The sequence below is a fragment of the Ursus maritimus genome, unplaced genomic scaffold (assembly GCF_017311325.1).
Source record: "Ursus maritimus isolate PB19 unplaced genomic scaffold, ASM1731132v1 scaffold_17, whole genome shotgun sequence".
Taxonomy (NCBI): Eukaryota; Metazoa; Chordata; class Mammalia; order Carnivora; family Ursidae; genus Ursus; species Ursus maritimus.
In genome coordinates, this window is record NW_024424119.1 from 53,275,678 (window position 1) to 53,292,208 (window position 16,531).

At 51.9% G+C, this 16,531-nt stretch overlaps 1 protein-coding gene across 6 annotated transcripts in view; it reads right to left on the reverse strand.

Annotated features, from left to right (window-relative positions):
• The window catches only part of ZER1 (zyg-11 related cell cycle regulator), a 30,527-nt gene extending 15,026 nt beyond the window's left edge, over window positions 1–15,501 (reverse strand). For 5 of the 6 annotated variants that reach the window (XM_040632015.1, XM_040632012.1, XM_040632014.1 and 2 more), the window contains exons 1-4: window positions 14,346–14,477; window positions 3,507–3,758; window positions 791–941; window positions 130–566 (exon numbers count right to left, since the gene is read on the reverse strand). In XM_040632015.1, coding sequence (XP_040487949.1) covers window positions 130–566; window positions 791–941; window positions 3,507–3,664 — 746 coding nt within the window. In that variant the 5' untranslated portion in view covers window positions 3,665–3,758; window positions 14,346–14,477. Of the gene's footprint in view, window positions 1–129; window positions 567–790; window positions 942–3,506; window positions 3,759–14,345; window positions 14,478–15,177 lie in introns of those variants that run through there. The other variant, XM_040632010.1, reaches the window with a different exon arrangement.
• Between the last annotated feature and the right edge of the window lie 1,030 nt (window positions 15,502–16,531).

The following is a 16,531-nucleotide window of genomic DNA, read 5'->3' on the forward strand; positions in this document are numbered from 1 at the left end:
CTGGGCTTAAGGAAGGGGACTGTCTCTTCTAAACCCACTACTGCCCGGCCAGGGACTCACGGACCTCCTGGGACTGCCAACCCGTACCTCCCCACCCCTACCCTGGTGAGCTCTGGGCCAGCAGCTCACCGCAGCTTGTGCAGCTGGACGATGACCCGGATGTGGTCGTCTGACAGGTCCATGTTGTAGAGCACAAGGGACACCAGGCTGTCTTTCCACTGGGTTAGGAAGGCCGCGTCGCTCGTCTGGATGCCCGAGAGGTCCAAGGCAGCCAGGGAGTTGAGTGGCCGTAGCAGGGACTCCACAGGGACCCCGTCGATCATGCGGCCCAAGTTGAGGAAGCGTAGGCGGCTAAAGCCCTCGAACGTAAAGTCCTTGACCAGCACCTGGCAGGTGGGGTTGACGAGGCACTCGTCTTCACAGCCCCCTGGGTTCTCCTCCTCGTAGAAAATGTTTGCGCAGCCGAAGAGGCTCAAGGACACCAGGGTGTGGCTGAAACTCCGCAGTGTTTGCAGACTCTTGGCAGACAGCTTCTCGCAGTTGGTCAGGTACAGCTCCACCAGGTCCTGGTAGCAGGCACAGCCCCGTCATCACCACAGCCCACCCACCCCCACCTCCGGCCACCCCCAGGCCGGACCCCAGACCACACGTGGGCTTGGGGAGGGACGTGTGCAAGGCGGGGGCGCGCTGGACTCTTGTGCTGGAGGCGAGCACCAGGCCCCCGACTCACTGGCCCTCTCCGGCCGGCCTCCCCATGGCTGTCCCCGCTGGCTGGCGACGCAGGTCTCACCTGCTTGCGGATGGCCTCCAGGTCCTGGTCCTGCACCAAGTCCTCGCGGAGATGGATCCGGGTGAGGCGGGTGCTGCGGGGGTCCGAGAAAAGGCTGAAGAAGCTCTCGTGTGGCTCAAAGTTGCAGGCGGCGTTGACCAGCTCCACGTACCTGGGAGGGAGAAAAGCCTGGCTAGTGGGAAGGGCCCGGGGACCCTCGTCGTCCCTCAAGGCTCAGCACCAGCCCTCCTGTCCCTGAAACCTTCCCTCACCACCCGTCAGCAACTTCCATCTCCTCCATCCCCTGCCCCTCTTTCTAACAGCACCTGCTTGGATCCTGACCGCCCTGCAGGTGAGATGAAGGTGGCCCCAGGCCCTAGGAGAGCAAAGGTGATGAAAGGGCCTCTAATCAATAGCAAATCCCAAACTCTCCCTCCCGAAACCGTGCACCCCTATAACAACCACACACGTCCACACTCCTCATCTTTAAGCCAGCTTCTGTTCCTTGATCGAGCCCCTCCCAGGACCCTTTCCAACAGGAAGATTAAGCCAAGGGGTTTAACATTCCCAGCTGGGTAAGGGCAAGCACTCAATAAAACCCCGTTTCAGATGCCAGTTGATACAAGAATCCTGGTCTGGTGGAAAAGGCTCGGGAGTCAAACACCCTGGACTCTAAATCCTGGCTTGGCTGCTCACTACTTGGGCAACTTCACACGAGTAATGGAACTTCCCCGGACTCTGGTTTCTTCCTCTGTAAAATGGACATGACTCGGGTCCACAAAGCATCCGGGCAAGTGCCTGACCCGCGTTAAGTGCTCAGAACATGATCACAAGTCGGGCTCTGTCCTCAGGACACATGCAAGTTCCCACTCGTTCTTCTTTTCTTTTTTTCAGATTTTATTTATTTATGGTTTTAAGATTTATTTATTTATTGGAGAGAGCGAGCGAGCAAGCAGGGGCGGGGACAGAGGGAGAGAGAGAAGCAGACTCCCTGCTGAGCGTAGAGTCCAATGTGGGGTTTGATCTCCCGCCCTGAGATCACGACCTGAGCCAAAATCAAGAGTTAGCCGCTCAACGGACTGAGCCACCCAGGGGCCCCCAATTTTATTTTACTTTATAAAGATTTTATTTTTAGGGGCACCTGGGTGCCTCAGTCCACTGAGCGGCTGACTCCTGACTTCGGCTTAGGGCATGATCTCAGGGTCCTGAGATGGAGCCCCGTGTTTGACTCAGTGGGGAGTCTGCTTGGGATTTCCTCTCTCCCTCTCCCTCTGCCCCTCCCACTTGCACTCTCTCTCTCTCAAATAAATAAATACATCTTTAAAAAAAAGATTTTGAGGCACCTGGGTGGCTCAGTTGGTTAAGCATCTGCCTTCGGCTCAGATCATGATCCCAGGGTCCTGGGATCAAGCCCCACATGAGGCTCCCTGCTCGGCTCGGAGCCTGCTTCTCCCTCTCCCTCTGGCCCTCCTGCCCGCCCGTGCTCTCTCTTATCTCTCAAATAAATAAATAAATAACATATCTTAAAAAAAATTTTTTTTGAAGAATTTATTTTTAAATAATCTCCACACCCAACATGGAGTTCAAACTCAACCCCAAGATCAAGGGTTGCACGGTCCATTGACTAAGCCAGCGAAGCGCCCCACAGGTCCCGACAAGTTCCCATTTTTATATGCAACTGTTTGGTCTAACAATTTCCCTTCTGGGCATCTAGACTGAACTCCCTGAGGTGAGTGAATGCATATCCTATGGCCAGGAGCCTCTGAGAGTGGGGAGGCCCCAGGAGGGCCCACATAAAGATTTTCCGAATGATTCGATTCCTGGTCACAGATCCATTATTTGTGTACCAGCACGTAAACATGTGTGTGTCCATGTGCACACACAGACACGTGTTTGTAGGCACAGGTATGCGCATACACACACACGCACAACAGCCAGAACTCCTTCGTTCATATGTAGGTTTCTTTTTTTTTTTAAGATTTTCTTTATTGTTTTGAGAGAGAGAGAGAGCGCGCGTAGGGCAGTGGGGGAGGGGCAGAGGCAGAGGGAGAAGCAGACTCCCTGCTAAGCAGGGAGCCCGATGCGGGGCTCGATCCCAGGACCCCAGGATCATGACCTGAGCTGAAGGCAGACCTTAACTGACTGAGCCACCCGGGCGCCCCTGTATACAGGTTTCTTTCTTTCTTTTCTCTCTCTCTTTTTTTTTTTTCTTAAAGATTTTACTTATTTGACAGAGAGAGAGACAGCCAGCGAGAGAGGGAACACAAGCAGGGGGAGTGGGAGAGGAAGAAGCAGTCTCCCAGCAGAGGAGCCCGATGCGGGGCTCGATCCCAGGACCGCAGGATCACGCCCTGAGCCAAAGGCAGACGCTTAATGACTGAGCCACCCAGGCAACCCTATATGCAGGTTTCTATACCCTCTCACAGATGTAGTGCACACTTACAGCTACACACTCAGACATACCCCGTGCTGCAGAAGCCCCTGTGTGTATATACACCCCTTCCTTCACATGCACACCCCTCCACACACATACCAACGTGCACGTATGTAACTTCATGGTTATGAATATACCAGTGTTCTCCTGCACCCACAGATACCCAAGTGTGTGCACACCCCCTCACACATGTGTATTCATAGCCACATCCCCACATGGTGCACACGATGGCCCCAGAGCCTCCGTACGTGCTCATGCTGTGCGTAAGACTCACACCCGTGCCCCAGCCCCTCGCCTGCTCACTCATTGACGAGCCGGTCGCAGATCTCGCTGGGCAGGAAGATGTCTGGATGCAGCCGCAGCGTCTCCTTGTCCAGCAGGTAGCCCAACGTGCCATCCAGGTTGCGCAGGCAGAAGTCGGTGCAGAGGGCCATCAGGGACTCGGGGGTGTCGGACGCCATGCTGGGGGCGGGTGGGTGGACCAATCCGGGACAGGGGCCCCTAGGGGCAGCGGAGACTCCCCAGCACTCACAGGATCATTGGCAGAACCACAGCCTGGGGAACAGGAAGAAGCTAAGTGAGCCACACGTAAGAGCCACAACCACCGGCTACCCTATGCTCACTCTCTGAGTAGGGAAACTGAGGCCCTAGGATGTCACACTCAAATTAGCAGCTTAGCAGAAACATGCCCTAGGGCTCCTGATTCCTTCCCTGCTAGGTGTGATTTGACCTGCAAAGGGCACGGGGCCTTGTCCAAGCATTTCTATGCCTTCACAGTAACTGTGGGCAGACATGCATGTGCTGGGGACTCCATGCTTGGGTGAGGATAACGGGGGCTTTCCTTAACAGCGACACAGGGGTGTCCCTTACTATGTAACCTAACCCATAAATAGCTGTCATCATGTGAACACTCAGTTTGTGCCAAGGCTTTCTAGACAGGCTGTCACTGAATCTCATTGTATATGATCAAGAATGAAGGCTCCTCCCAAGAGAAACGAAAATGTGTCCACATAAAAATGGCACATTCATGTTCACAGCGATATTATTCATAATAGCCAGGAAGTGGAAACTACTTTCCATCAACTGATGCGTGGATAAACAAAAATCGTCTCCCATACAATGGAATATTATTCAGCCGTAAAGGGAATGAGGTATTGACACGTGCTACGACACGGACAGACCTTGAAAACACTCTGCTAAGCGAGAGAAACCAGACACAAAAGGCCAGATATTGTAGGGTCCCGTTGATATGTAATGTCTAGTGAGAACAGGAAACCTATAGAGACAGAAGTAGATCAGTGGTGGCCCAAGAGCTGCGGGGTTGTGAGGAATGGGGAGTGACTGCTAATAGGTACGGGGTTTCTTCTGGGGTGATAAAAATGTTCTAAAATTGATGATGGCGAGTCACACAACTCTGAATATACTAAAAACCACTGAATCATCTATGTTAAATAGGTATACTGTATGGTATAGGAACTGTAGCTCAATAAAACCGTTATTAAAAAACTAAAGTCGGAGGGTGCCCGGCTGGCTCAGTCAGAAGAGCATGCAGTGCTTGATCTCGGGGTTGTGAGTTCGAGCCCCACCTTGGGCGTAGAGCCTACTGAAATAAATAAATAAATAAATAAATAAATAAATAAAGTCGGGGCACCTGGCTGGCTCAGTTGGTGGAGGATGTGACTCTTGATCTTGGGGTCCCGAGTACAGATTACTAAAAAACTTAGGAAAAAAAACAAACCACCAACCCTAAAGTCTCCTACTATCTTCATGCCTGAACTAGGTAAAGATTCCTTTAAAAAGACTCATAAGGGAAATATGATAAACCAATCTGCATTGAAGTGAAGAAACTTCTATTCATATATACACAAAAATTAATCGAAGATGGGCCACAGACCTGTATGTGAAGGGTGAAACAACGAGGTTTCTAGAAGAAAACACAGGAGTCCATCTTGTGACTTTTAGAGTAGGGAATCATTTCTTAAACAGGTCACAAAAAAAAAAAAAAAAACCCACCCAGAAACCATAAAGAAAAAAAATTGTACTGCCTTAAAATGCACATCATTCATCAAAAGAAATCATTAAGAAAGAGAAAGGACAAGTCACAGACTAGAAAATATTTCTAATAATATATCCAACTAATGACTCATATTCAGAATATATAAACACCTTCTACAAACCTTTTTTTTTTTTTTAATTTAGCAATCTTGAACTGGGTGGTTCAGTCGGTTAAGACATTGCCTTCAGCTCGGGTCAGGATCACGGGTCCTGGGATTGAGCCCCACACTGGGCTCCCGGCTCAGCGGGGAGCCTGCTTCTCCCTCTTCCTCTGCTACTCCCCACTTGTGCTCTCTCTCTCTCTCAAATAAATAGATAGATAGATAGATAGATAAACAGATAAATAAATAAATAAATACATACATACATATTTTGGCAATTTCTACACCCAGTGTGGGGCTCGAACTCACATCCCTGAGATCAAGAGCCATATGCTACACTGACTGAGCCAGTCAGGTGCTCCCAAGTTGATTTTTAAAAAAAGATTTATTTATTTATTTGAGAGAGAGAGAGAGAGAGAGAGTGCACGCATGGCTGCACATATGCAAGCGAGCAGGGTGAGGGGTGGAGGGAGAGGAGGATCCCCAGCAGACTCCCCACTGAGCATGGAGCCCCACACAGGGCTTGATCTCCCAACCTCGAGATCACGACCTGAACTGAAATCAAGAGTCACACACTTAACTGACTGAACCACTCAGGCAACCCCCCCCCGCAAATTGTTTTAAAAAGGACATAGCACCCAACTAAAAAATGGGCAAAAGACTTGAACAGGCATTTCATAAACCATAGAGAATATATGGACACACGGAAAAGGGCTCAGCTTCATTAGTGTCCGTAAAACCACAATGAGATACCATTTCCCACCCACCAGAATGGCTCAACTGGAAACAACCCAGGCAATACCAAGCTTGTGCTGTGGTGAAGACGGAACAATGGGATGTCACCCACGCTGCGGGTGGGAGCATAAATTGGTGCGAACTGACAGTGTAACGGAATACTGTGCGACACTATCTACTAAAGCTGCATATGCACACATGTTCAATGTTCAGCAATGCCACAGCTAGGCACACACCCAGCAGAGATGCACATATGCATGTCCCCCAAAGACACAGACCAGAATGCTCACAGCAGCATTACTCAGAATAGCCAAAACCAGAAAAGAATCTGAACGTCCCTGACATTAGAATGAATAAGTACGGTACACTCATCAATGAAATATTAAGTGCAACAAGAAGGTACAAACTATTGTTAACACAATAGCTTGGATGAACTTCTCGAGTTTAGTGAATGGAGTCAGACACAAAAGAGCACATAGTATATTACATACCGAATGAATCCATTCATGTTTTACTCCATTAAGTTAAAGAACCAGAACAATCTGATCTGTGGTGGCAGAAGGCAGGACTGAGGTTACTTTGGGCATTTGGGTGGGTGCTGAGAAGCTTCTAGTCCCGCATCTGAGTGCTGGATACACAGGAGTGCTCACTTTGGGAATATTCGGGAACTGTATACCATGGTGTGTGATTTTTAAAAATGTAGAATTCAATAAAAGTTAAGAAAATGGCCTGGACACCAAAAGGGGTCCATGTTCAGAGGGGACTGGGGTCAGTTAGGTGCTGCTCTGAGAGGGAAGTTCCTCAGCTACAAGTGGCTGAGAGACGATAAAAACTGAACCTTCACATTCAAATTGAATGAACAAGATAGAAAACAATCGACCATTTATAGAACCCAGGAAAGTCAGGAATTAATCCCAACCATCTTCCTACCAGAGTCTATATGGGGGGGGGGGGCGGGGATAGGCAAAAGGAATCCATGGTGTTAGAAGTCAGGGTAGCGATTCCCTTTGCAGAGAGGCAGTGATTAGAAAGTGACAGGGGGGCCTCAGGAACAGGTATGTCCGCTTGTGGACATTTATCCAACTGTCCACGCATGCTTTCCAGGCCTTTCCCTAGCTACGTTATACTTCCATAGGTTGTCGTCGGGTTTTTGTTTGTTTGTTTGGTTGGTTTTTTAAGTGCAGGCTCTGTCGTCAGATAGATCCATGTTTCAACCCGGTTCTACAATTCACTGTAAATTACTTAACCTCTCTGGACCTCAGTTTCCTCATCGGAAAATAGGGATAATAATCCCCACTTCACAGGGCTGCTGGAGTAAATGAGATGATGGGAAAATCCTTGGTCTCAGGCCTGATGAGACTGAGTATACAAGAAATGTTGCTTATGATCCCATCTTGCAGATGAGAAAACTCAAGCTCAGGGAGGCTACTCTGTCCAACGTGGGATTTGAACCTGGTCTCTCGGACTCCATCATACTACCCCTTGGAGACCTCTGAAGGAGTTCGGGTCCCAGCACTGCCCCTGGCTTCCTGGAACCCCCACGTCCATATCTGAGCCTTCGGGGCTGCTCTAGAAATCCGGCGGGGGGTGGGGGCGGGCAGAGCCCTGTCCCCTCTGGAATCACAAGGTCTAAGTTCTGGCACCACCACTTAATCAGTGCAGTGGTCTGAGAGCTCGGGAGTCAGGCCCACCCAGCTTCCAGTTCCAGCCCTGCCACTTAAGAGCAGGTGAACTTGGGCAAGTGTCCTCACCTCTCTGTGCCTCGGTTTCTTCTCTAAAACCAGGAGCACCATGTGAGGATAACATGGAATACCGGAAGAACTTAGCCTGGCACCCAGTCCGTGGTAACTGCTCAACAAAGAGCAACTATTATTACAATTACGATTATCACCACCACCATCATCATCTCCTTCTCCTGCCTCACCTGCCCTGGTCCCCCACAGAGCAGGGTCTGCTCCTGCCCAGTTCCAGGCCTGTGCTCCTCAAGCCTGGGTCTCCTGCCACAAGGCCTGTGGTGCCAGCTGTCCCCACTGGCTGTGTGCCACTCTTGACGGAAGGCACAATAAACAGGCTGCCTGGGCACTGAGCACGGCCTTCCTTTACCTTCATTCGCGTCCAGATCTTCCCTGGGCCACAGGAGCCCGGGGAGCACTGCTGGCAGGGAGGCGCACCCCGCTAGAAACCGGAGTCCCATCTCTTCAAGCGGTCACTCAAGGCCTGCTGAACCACAGCCAGCCTTCTGGCCCACTCGGTGCCCACTGGCCCCTACGGCAGCCAGCCTGGCCTCCTTCGCGGTACTGGCAAGAGGCCCTAAGCACAGGGTCACCTTCAGACCTTTGCTCAGTCTGTTTTCTTTCAACTGGGAGCATCCCAATTACGTGAATTATCCCACTTTTTATTCTAAATACGACTCCCGCCCCCAAAACACATCCGTGTCCCTCCTCCAGGAAGCATCCCTGCCCACGCACGTGACAGCCCACACCACCTTCGAACACCCCTTCACTAGCTACTCCCCGTACAGCTCGTATATCTCAGGCCTTAGAATCAACATCGCTTCCTCTGGGAAGCCTTCTCTGACCTGCCAGGGTGCTCCCACCCTGTGCGCCCATGGCCCCATCGTAACAACTAACACTTTGAACTAATGCTGGTTTAGTGATCGGGCTTCCTTGCCAGATGGCCAGTTCCATGAGGACAGGAACCGGGCTGTCTGTGCGGCGGCGTCCGTGTGCGGAGCCCAGGTCACCTCTTTATCCACTCAGGAGCTGTCTACTGAGCACTGTGGATTCGGGGGTGAGCCAAACCAGACAAGGTCCTCGTCCTTATGGAGCAAACTCACTCCGAGGGAGATGGACATACACCTAAGAAACACACAAGCCCCATGCTCTGTCACCGGGACCGGTGTTCTGGAGGAGAAGGAGGTACCTGGGGCTCTCGGTGCCTATGCCAGGGGACCCGCCCTGGACTGGGGAGTCATGGGCAGACTTCCTTGGAAGTGATATTTCAGCTGCAACCTGAAAGATGAGTCATAGTTAACTCTGGTGGTGGGCAGAGAAGGGCAAGGCATTCCAGGAAGAAGGAATAGATGTGCCCAGGCTGAAAGGCCAGAGGGTATGGGACGCTGATGCCACAGGCCCAATACCACAACAATTTGCTGAACAAAGGAAGTGTTGAATACCCTGTGTGGGCCTGATACATTGCAGGGTTTCAACACGGGCCTGTGGAAGGGACGAGAGGGACTTGTAGGTTGTGGCAGACGTGGCAGGAGCCTGGGGGACAAGGCAGACCCTTGCATCCTCCCTGTCCACTGTGCCAGGACAGCGGGAGGCCCCAGAGGCCAGAGAGGAACCCTCACCGCTCTGAACGAGAGAGCGCGGCCAGGGGTTTTGCCTTTTCTTCTTGGCTGAGCCCAGTTACCCAGGTACCCACCAGGCCCTGACCCTGCTCCCCAGGTAGAAGAAACACCACCCTTTCAGCCACTAAGGTCACCCACAGACAAACCAGACAGATGGTACCATCTGCTAATCACCCTTTGGCAGTGGGACCCTGCTGCTTGGGGCTGGGGTGAGCTGGAGGAGGAAGGGGCCGTCCTCATCTTGGCACGGAGGCCGAGAGGCCTGGGGCGCCCTGCCACTGTGCCCCCATGCAGTTGCCATCTCTACCCTCCCCACGCCCACCCCCGAGGGCTCCTCACTCCTGAAGCAAGCACCAGCCATCTGGGATTCTGGCCACTGGGGACAGAGGGAACTCTGATTCTGAGAGCACGCCGCCCAGTCAGAAGAACCCTGTGTCTTCCTCCATCCCTTCTCTCGCAGGTTCTTTACACTGGATCCATCCTGAGCTCTGACATGGGGGACAGGGGGGCGGGCAGCGGAGAGCAGAGGAGAGAAGGCAGAAAACAGAAGCAGTGCTGCTTCCAGGTGGGGTGCTGAGCCCCTCACACTTTACTGCATATAGTTCCTTATTTAACCAACAAACCACACATTCCCTAGGATCCGGTACTTGAAGCTAGTTGACATTTGTGTAACAGTTGCCGAACACCCTTCCCACAGCCCGTGAGCTCATGGAGGATGGGAACCCGGTCTGCCTGCAGGCTCCCGGATCCTCTGTGCCAGTCTGTGCCCGGCACGCGTCAGAATAAAGGTTTGCCTTTGCCCTGACCTCACTACAGCAGCTGAGGTACTGATTACTGACTGCTACCCCGTTTGCTGATGAAGACACTGAGGCTTGCCTGAAATCACACAACGGACGACAGGGGACGCGGTCCTAAACCAAACCCGTGCATCTCACCACACCATTGGGTCTTCTGTCCATGCAGCGTGGGGAGGAAGAGGAACTGTGGTCCAGAAGGAGCATGGGACCCCACCGGCGACCTGACACTTGGCTGATGGAGAGGCTGGGGGATCCAGAAGCTTGGGCCTTGGAGCAACGCCCACCCTGTGAAATATTAACCCAAGAGCTGGGGGGGGAAATCCAAACAAATGCCCTATTTACAGAAGCTGGAAGCCTTCCAGGAGGGAGCAGATCCCAGGCCAGATATTGGGGGTGGGAAGCTGCTACGAGGAGAGTCAGGGCAAGTGCCAGGGTCTCCCAGGGGCCAGGGTGCAGGCCAGGGGCAGAAAGCATCCCAACGGGTTGCTGCCTGCCCAGCCTAACCCGCAGACTGGGTGATGTTAAGAAGATGCAGAAATGTCATGAGGGAGGGATGCACCTCCCGCTCACTGGAGCCACCTGGAGGCAGAGGGGCCTTGGGGAATACCTGGGTTCCAAGCTTGCACTCACACCTATCCTGAGTACCATATTCCAAGAGCTCTACTCGATATCCGTTAGGTCATTTAATTCCCTCAGCAACCACACGAAGCAGGAGTTACTAGAATCCACGACTTATAGATAAGCAGCTGAGGAGTGGTGAAGTACTCTGCCACGGATTATGTATAGGTCCAAGGGTCTATCTGTACCTAGCAACACACAGACATGTATGTGTTAGGTCCAGACCCAGAGTGCCGAGCTTTCCATGCGTGCTCTCGCTGAAGGCACAAAGAACCTAGGAGGAACATATTATTTTGTTTTCCAGATGAATAAACCGTGGTTCAAAGATGTGTGAGGACCTGCCCAAGGTCCCCCAGCAAGTGCCTGGCTCTCTTTCCCATGACGCTATGGGCAGGAACTATTTCCCCCCTACCTCAGATCTTGTTTCTGCCAATGAGGCTTCACTGACTCCTTAAAACTCTGCATGTCCTTAGGCACCGAGCACAGATGAGCTGTTATCGCTGGTTCACTGTGCTATGAGCAAATATCATTTTGGCCACACGACTCGAAGCTTCTTGGTGGGGACCTTGTGTGATCCATGGCGTCTCCATGACACAGTGACTGTATGGCTGGCTGGCTGCAAATGAAGGAGCCTCAGCTGCGTGAGATCCCCAAGCGATATTTACCGGCCTCAGTATTCATCAGGGTCCTTATCGGTCAACGTGCTGCGAACAGCACCTGCCTTGTGGGGTTGCTGAGCAGATGCCATGAAATAATGTCAAGAAGGTGGTGAGCAATCACCTAGGAGGGATCTCCTAGGAATCATGCCTGGAGAGCCTTCTGTTCATTTTGGCAGGTGGTAAATCAGCTTTAGTGATTGAGCCAGATAAAGAACGTCGGTCCCAAAACAGATGACTCAACAGGGGTCCCTGAAGTGGCATTTCAGGAGTCGAGAACAGCTGAGGTACTGACGGCTCTAGTCATAGCAAGAACCGTTCTTTGCCTCTGTAGAGAGCTTTAGAGTACGCCAAATGCTTTCACGACCTGAGTCTCATCTCATCCTTTCAACAGACTTCACAGTTAGTATACAGCTAGGAAAGCCGAGGCCCAGACAGGGGACGGAACTCGCCCCCCTGAGTTCACACAGTGAGCTGGCCGCAGAGCTGGGGCTTGAATCCAGGTCCCCAGGTAGCTGGTCCTAGGTTCCAGCCACAACAGCTGCTCGAATAGGCTGGCTCTCAGCATCCAAGCGCTCTGACTTCTCATTTTTAAATCATCTGGCCCAGTTACCCTGTTCAGCTTATGACCCAGGCCTGATGATATAGTCCAGGCTTGAAGGGTGAGGAGGGAGATCAACCATTGTTCCGCTCCCTATAAGGCAGGCTGCAAAGTCTCAGCCTCTGCTGGGTACTTCTCGGATTAACACTCTCCACCAGCAGATCAGCCACACACAACCCAACCGCGTGTCTGAGGGCAACAGGGATCGCCCTTCCCAACCTGTCTTCATGTCACATTTCCATCAACACTATCATTTTGTCTATTTTATGTGGTAGAATGGGGATTTGCTGGGCTCTTTTTTAAAAGCCCCTACCACCTTCTAGTGCCGTCCAGAAAAGCCAAGACCAAGCTGCCATCTTCTCTGTAGGATATGCAAGCATTGTTTCTACTGAGGGGTGACAGGAAGTGTCCACTGTGTCTCCCCCCACCCCCACTGTTCTCCAAAATTCGACTAGCTCAGGGAGGCAGCCAGAGCTGGTGGCACCACCAGCTGGTGCTAAAAAGAAAGGCTTTGAGGTAGACACATGCAAACAGTTCCTCATCATGGCCACTGCCATCATCACAACTGTTAGAGACCAAGTACTTAATCCGTGCTAAACAGCGCGCTAAGCACTTCAGTGCTTGATGTCTCATTAAGCCCAACAACCCTATTTTACAAATGAGGACACTGAGGTGGTCCCTCACCCAAGTTCTCACAACCAGGAAGCAGCTGCATGACCTGATTTAACTACAGTGCTCTATGGCTGTCCTTCTTATATTAATTCCATCAACGGTCATCTCAAAGATGGAAAAAGAGTACTTAAAACGCCAGGCCAGAGCATAATGGCTATTTGTCATCTAAAACAAATCTATATTTTCTCTGACTACCATGTTTGTACAGATCTGAAAGGTGCTCCTTTAGATACTCTGGGACCCTGCATCACAGGGACAGCCCCTGACATTCTCCCCACCATTACCTGGTTCCCACTCTTCCCCTCCTTCACTCTGCTCCAGTCTTATTGTCCTCTTGTTGTTTCTTAAAAATCATCAAGTATACTACCTCAGGACCTTTTCACTTGCTGTTGAATGCTCTGCCTGTAGACAGATGCACGGCTTGCTCCCTTCCTCCCTTCAGGACTTTGCTCAGATATCACCTTATTAGAGATCTTCTCTAATCAACATCTCCACAAAGGTGACCCCACTCTCTGGCCCTTGCCAGGGCCCTTCCTGATTTATTTTTCTCCATGACATCCTACATATTATATGTTTCTTATTTTCTCAATGAAGCAATGAACTGAAACAGAGACCCCTCACCACTGGCAACCACCTCCTGCTCTAAGCATAGTCTCCTGTTACTCTTTTCCAAGCTGTCTTCAAAGCTCATTCTAACAATTTTGAACCCTGAAGAGAAACATTCTGTGGAAAAGATCAAAGGGGGTGTTTTTCCCTGTGGAGGCATCAGGCCTCCCTTCCTCCCTTAAAAACCAAGCGCCTTGACAGGCACAGGCACAGACTGGAAATCTTGGACTCCCTGGGCCAAAGGGCAGCCAAGTCAATTTCCACCCACAGAACTATAGTGGCCAGCAGTGAGTTTCACTTTCAACTCACCTACCAGGCTCCCTTGGCCCTCGGGTTTGCAACCCCAGCCCATCCCTTTCTCATCCTGTTGGATTTCCTGCACCTTGTCATCCCTTTTGGGACCCGTTCCAGAATCCAAGCCGTCCCTGAGCTTTTAAGCATTGCTTTGGAGGAACTTAAGCTCATCCAACAGGTAGGAGGGGCAGAGGCTGGCCCTTTTGGCCCTAGATCGATCCCCCATTTTGTAGGGGCATCCGACAGGGCGTCATTTTCTTTCCGGAGGAAGGGAGCTCAGTTTTAAAGGCACGTTTCCCAAACCTGGCAGCAGGGGCAGAGAAAGGAGCCCTCCCACCACTGGCCGAAATGGACCTGTGCAAGAGGTTGCAGCGGTGATGCCCGGGCGCCTGAGGCAGAAGGGAAAGGGGGAGGACGCAGATAAATACCCTCGGCACCGGGAGCCGACGGGATGCTTGCTTCCTCTGCAAGGAAAGCCGGGGATGTGACCCGGGGGAATCTGGGGCCAGAGCGCCCGGGAGACAGGGGATCTCGCCAGGCCAGGGCCGGGGTCTGCGGGAGACCGGGGTCGGCGGGGCGGAGCTTGGGATCCCGGGGACTGGAGCCCCGCGCGGGAGGGGGTCGCGCCGGAGAGGGGGGATCCCGTGGCCGTTACCTTGCCCTTAGGGCTGCGGGCGGGGCTGAGGGCCGCCGGGTGCTGGCTCCGGGGCCCGGCCCCTCCCCCGATCCGGCTCCTGAGGCTCGGAGCCTGCAGCCGCCGCCGCCTCCGCTGTCAACAAACCCGGGGCGCGTCACTTCCGGGGCCGCCCCTTAGCAACAGAGAACGGGTTCCTCCGACGGGTCCCGCGGCGAATGCGGGCGGCGGCGGCCGAAGGTTCCGGGGCGCGCGGCGGCTCCTCTCCCGGCCGGGCCCGGTCTGCGGGCGGCGGAGTGCGGGTGGGCCCCCACCGGGACTCGAGCACGCTGCTCCGGGTGCTCCCTGGCTGCGGGGGCACCCGCTGTGTCGCTCCGGCTTTGGGGCCCGCTCTGGCCTGCGGGCCGGGAGAGCCCGGGCAGTGGTGACGGGCGGGACGGACTCCACCTCCCGCGTCAGCACCGACGTCTCTCTGGACGCCCCCCCACCCACCCCAGCCCCGGCGCCCCTTTGAACGGGTGCCCCGCAGGTAGCTCTCGCCCACGCGGCCCGACGCGCGCCGGCTTAGCCAGCTACCTAACGGGCCGCCACGTGGGGAAGTGGGAGTCGGCCTTGGCCCCTGCATTTCCCTCAGCTCCGGTTCCTGTCGCCAAGTCCCGACGATCGCGCAGACCAGCCTCTGTCCTCCCAGTAGTGCCCGGCTCCGTCCACCGACATCTCCTCCCCGCATCCCGGCGGCAGCCTCCGCACGCGCCCTCCCCTCCACGGTCCCAGAGGGATTTTCTCCCCCGAACTTGGAGCACATCAGCGCACTCCCCTGCTTGCAACCCTTAACACAGACGACTAGGGTCACCTCTCCAGCCTCTGGTCGTCTTCCTCTCATCTGTCCTTCCTTCCATTCTCCAATCCACACAGCTTAAAGCATTTTTGGTTCTTGTAATGATCTCCTTCTCTTCTATAGGCTCAAAAAATTTCTTCCCAACTGAACGCTCTTCTTGCTATATCTATATCCAACACGCTCTCTCTTCCTCCTCCTAATCTCAGTTTAGAAGCTACTTTCTTGACACAACCCCCGCCCGCCCCCCCCACCCCGCCAATTATGATGCCATGACTACTTTGGCGCGTGTTTTTTCTTTTGCGTTGTATCTTTTAGGCTTCCACCGTATGCAACTACGTTTGTACAATTTTGAATCCTTTGAAAAGTCTATTGATGATTTCAGATTACCAAAAGAGGGCATACTTGCAAAAAAAAAAAAAATTCAAACAATTCAGGGATGTATGGTGGGAAGAAAAATGAAATCTCCATTCAAACCCGAACCCAACCTCAATTTCATTCCCTTCCCCAGAGATGACCACTCTTGGCAGTTTGGTGAGGATCCCCTTAGTCCTTTATTTTATGTATATATACACACACACACACACGTGTGTGTGTGTGTGTGTGTGTGTGTATTATATATGCATGTGTAGGTAAGAGCTAAAACTATAAAATTCTAAGGAGAAAACATAGGAGTAAGTCTTTGTGACTGAGTTAGGCAAGGGTTTCTTATATGACAAAGATAAACAAATTGGATTTCATCAAAATTAAAACCTTTAATGCTTCGAAGGGCATCAAGAAGGTGACAAGATAGCCCATAGAACGGGAGAAGATATTTGCAAGTCATATATCCGATAAAGAACTAGCAATGTAAAATATGTAAAGAATTTGCAACAAAATAACAAAAAGGCAAATAACCCAATTTACAATAGGCAAAAGAGCTGAATAGACATTTCTCCAAAAAAGTTATACAAATGAAAGTCAATCAGAGAAAGACAACTATCATATGGTTTCACTCATATGTAGGATATAAGAAATAGCACAGAGAATCAAGGGCAAGGGAGGGAAAACTAAATGGGAAAAATCAGAGAGGGAAACCATGAGAGACTTTTTTTTTTTTTTTTTGAGAGACTCTTAACTACAGGAAACAAACGAGGGTTGTTGGAGGGGAGGTGGGTAGAGGATGGGGTAACTGGGTGATGGGCATTAGAGAGGACACATTATGTGATGAGCACTGGGTGTTATATGCAAATGATGAATTACTGAACTCTAAATCTGAAACTAATGACGTACTCTATGTTGGCTAATTGAATTTAAATTAAAAAAACGTTATATAAATAACCACCAAGCACATGAAAAGATGCTCAGCATCATTAGTCATCATGCAAAAGCA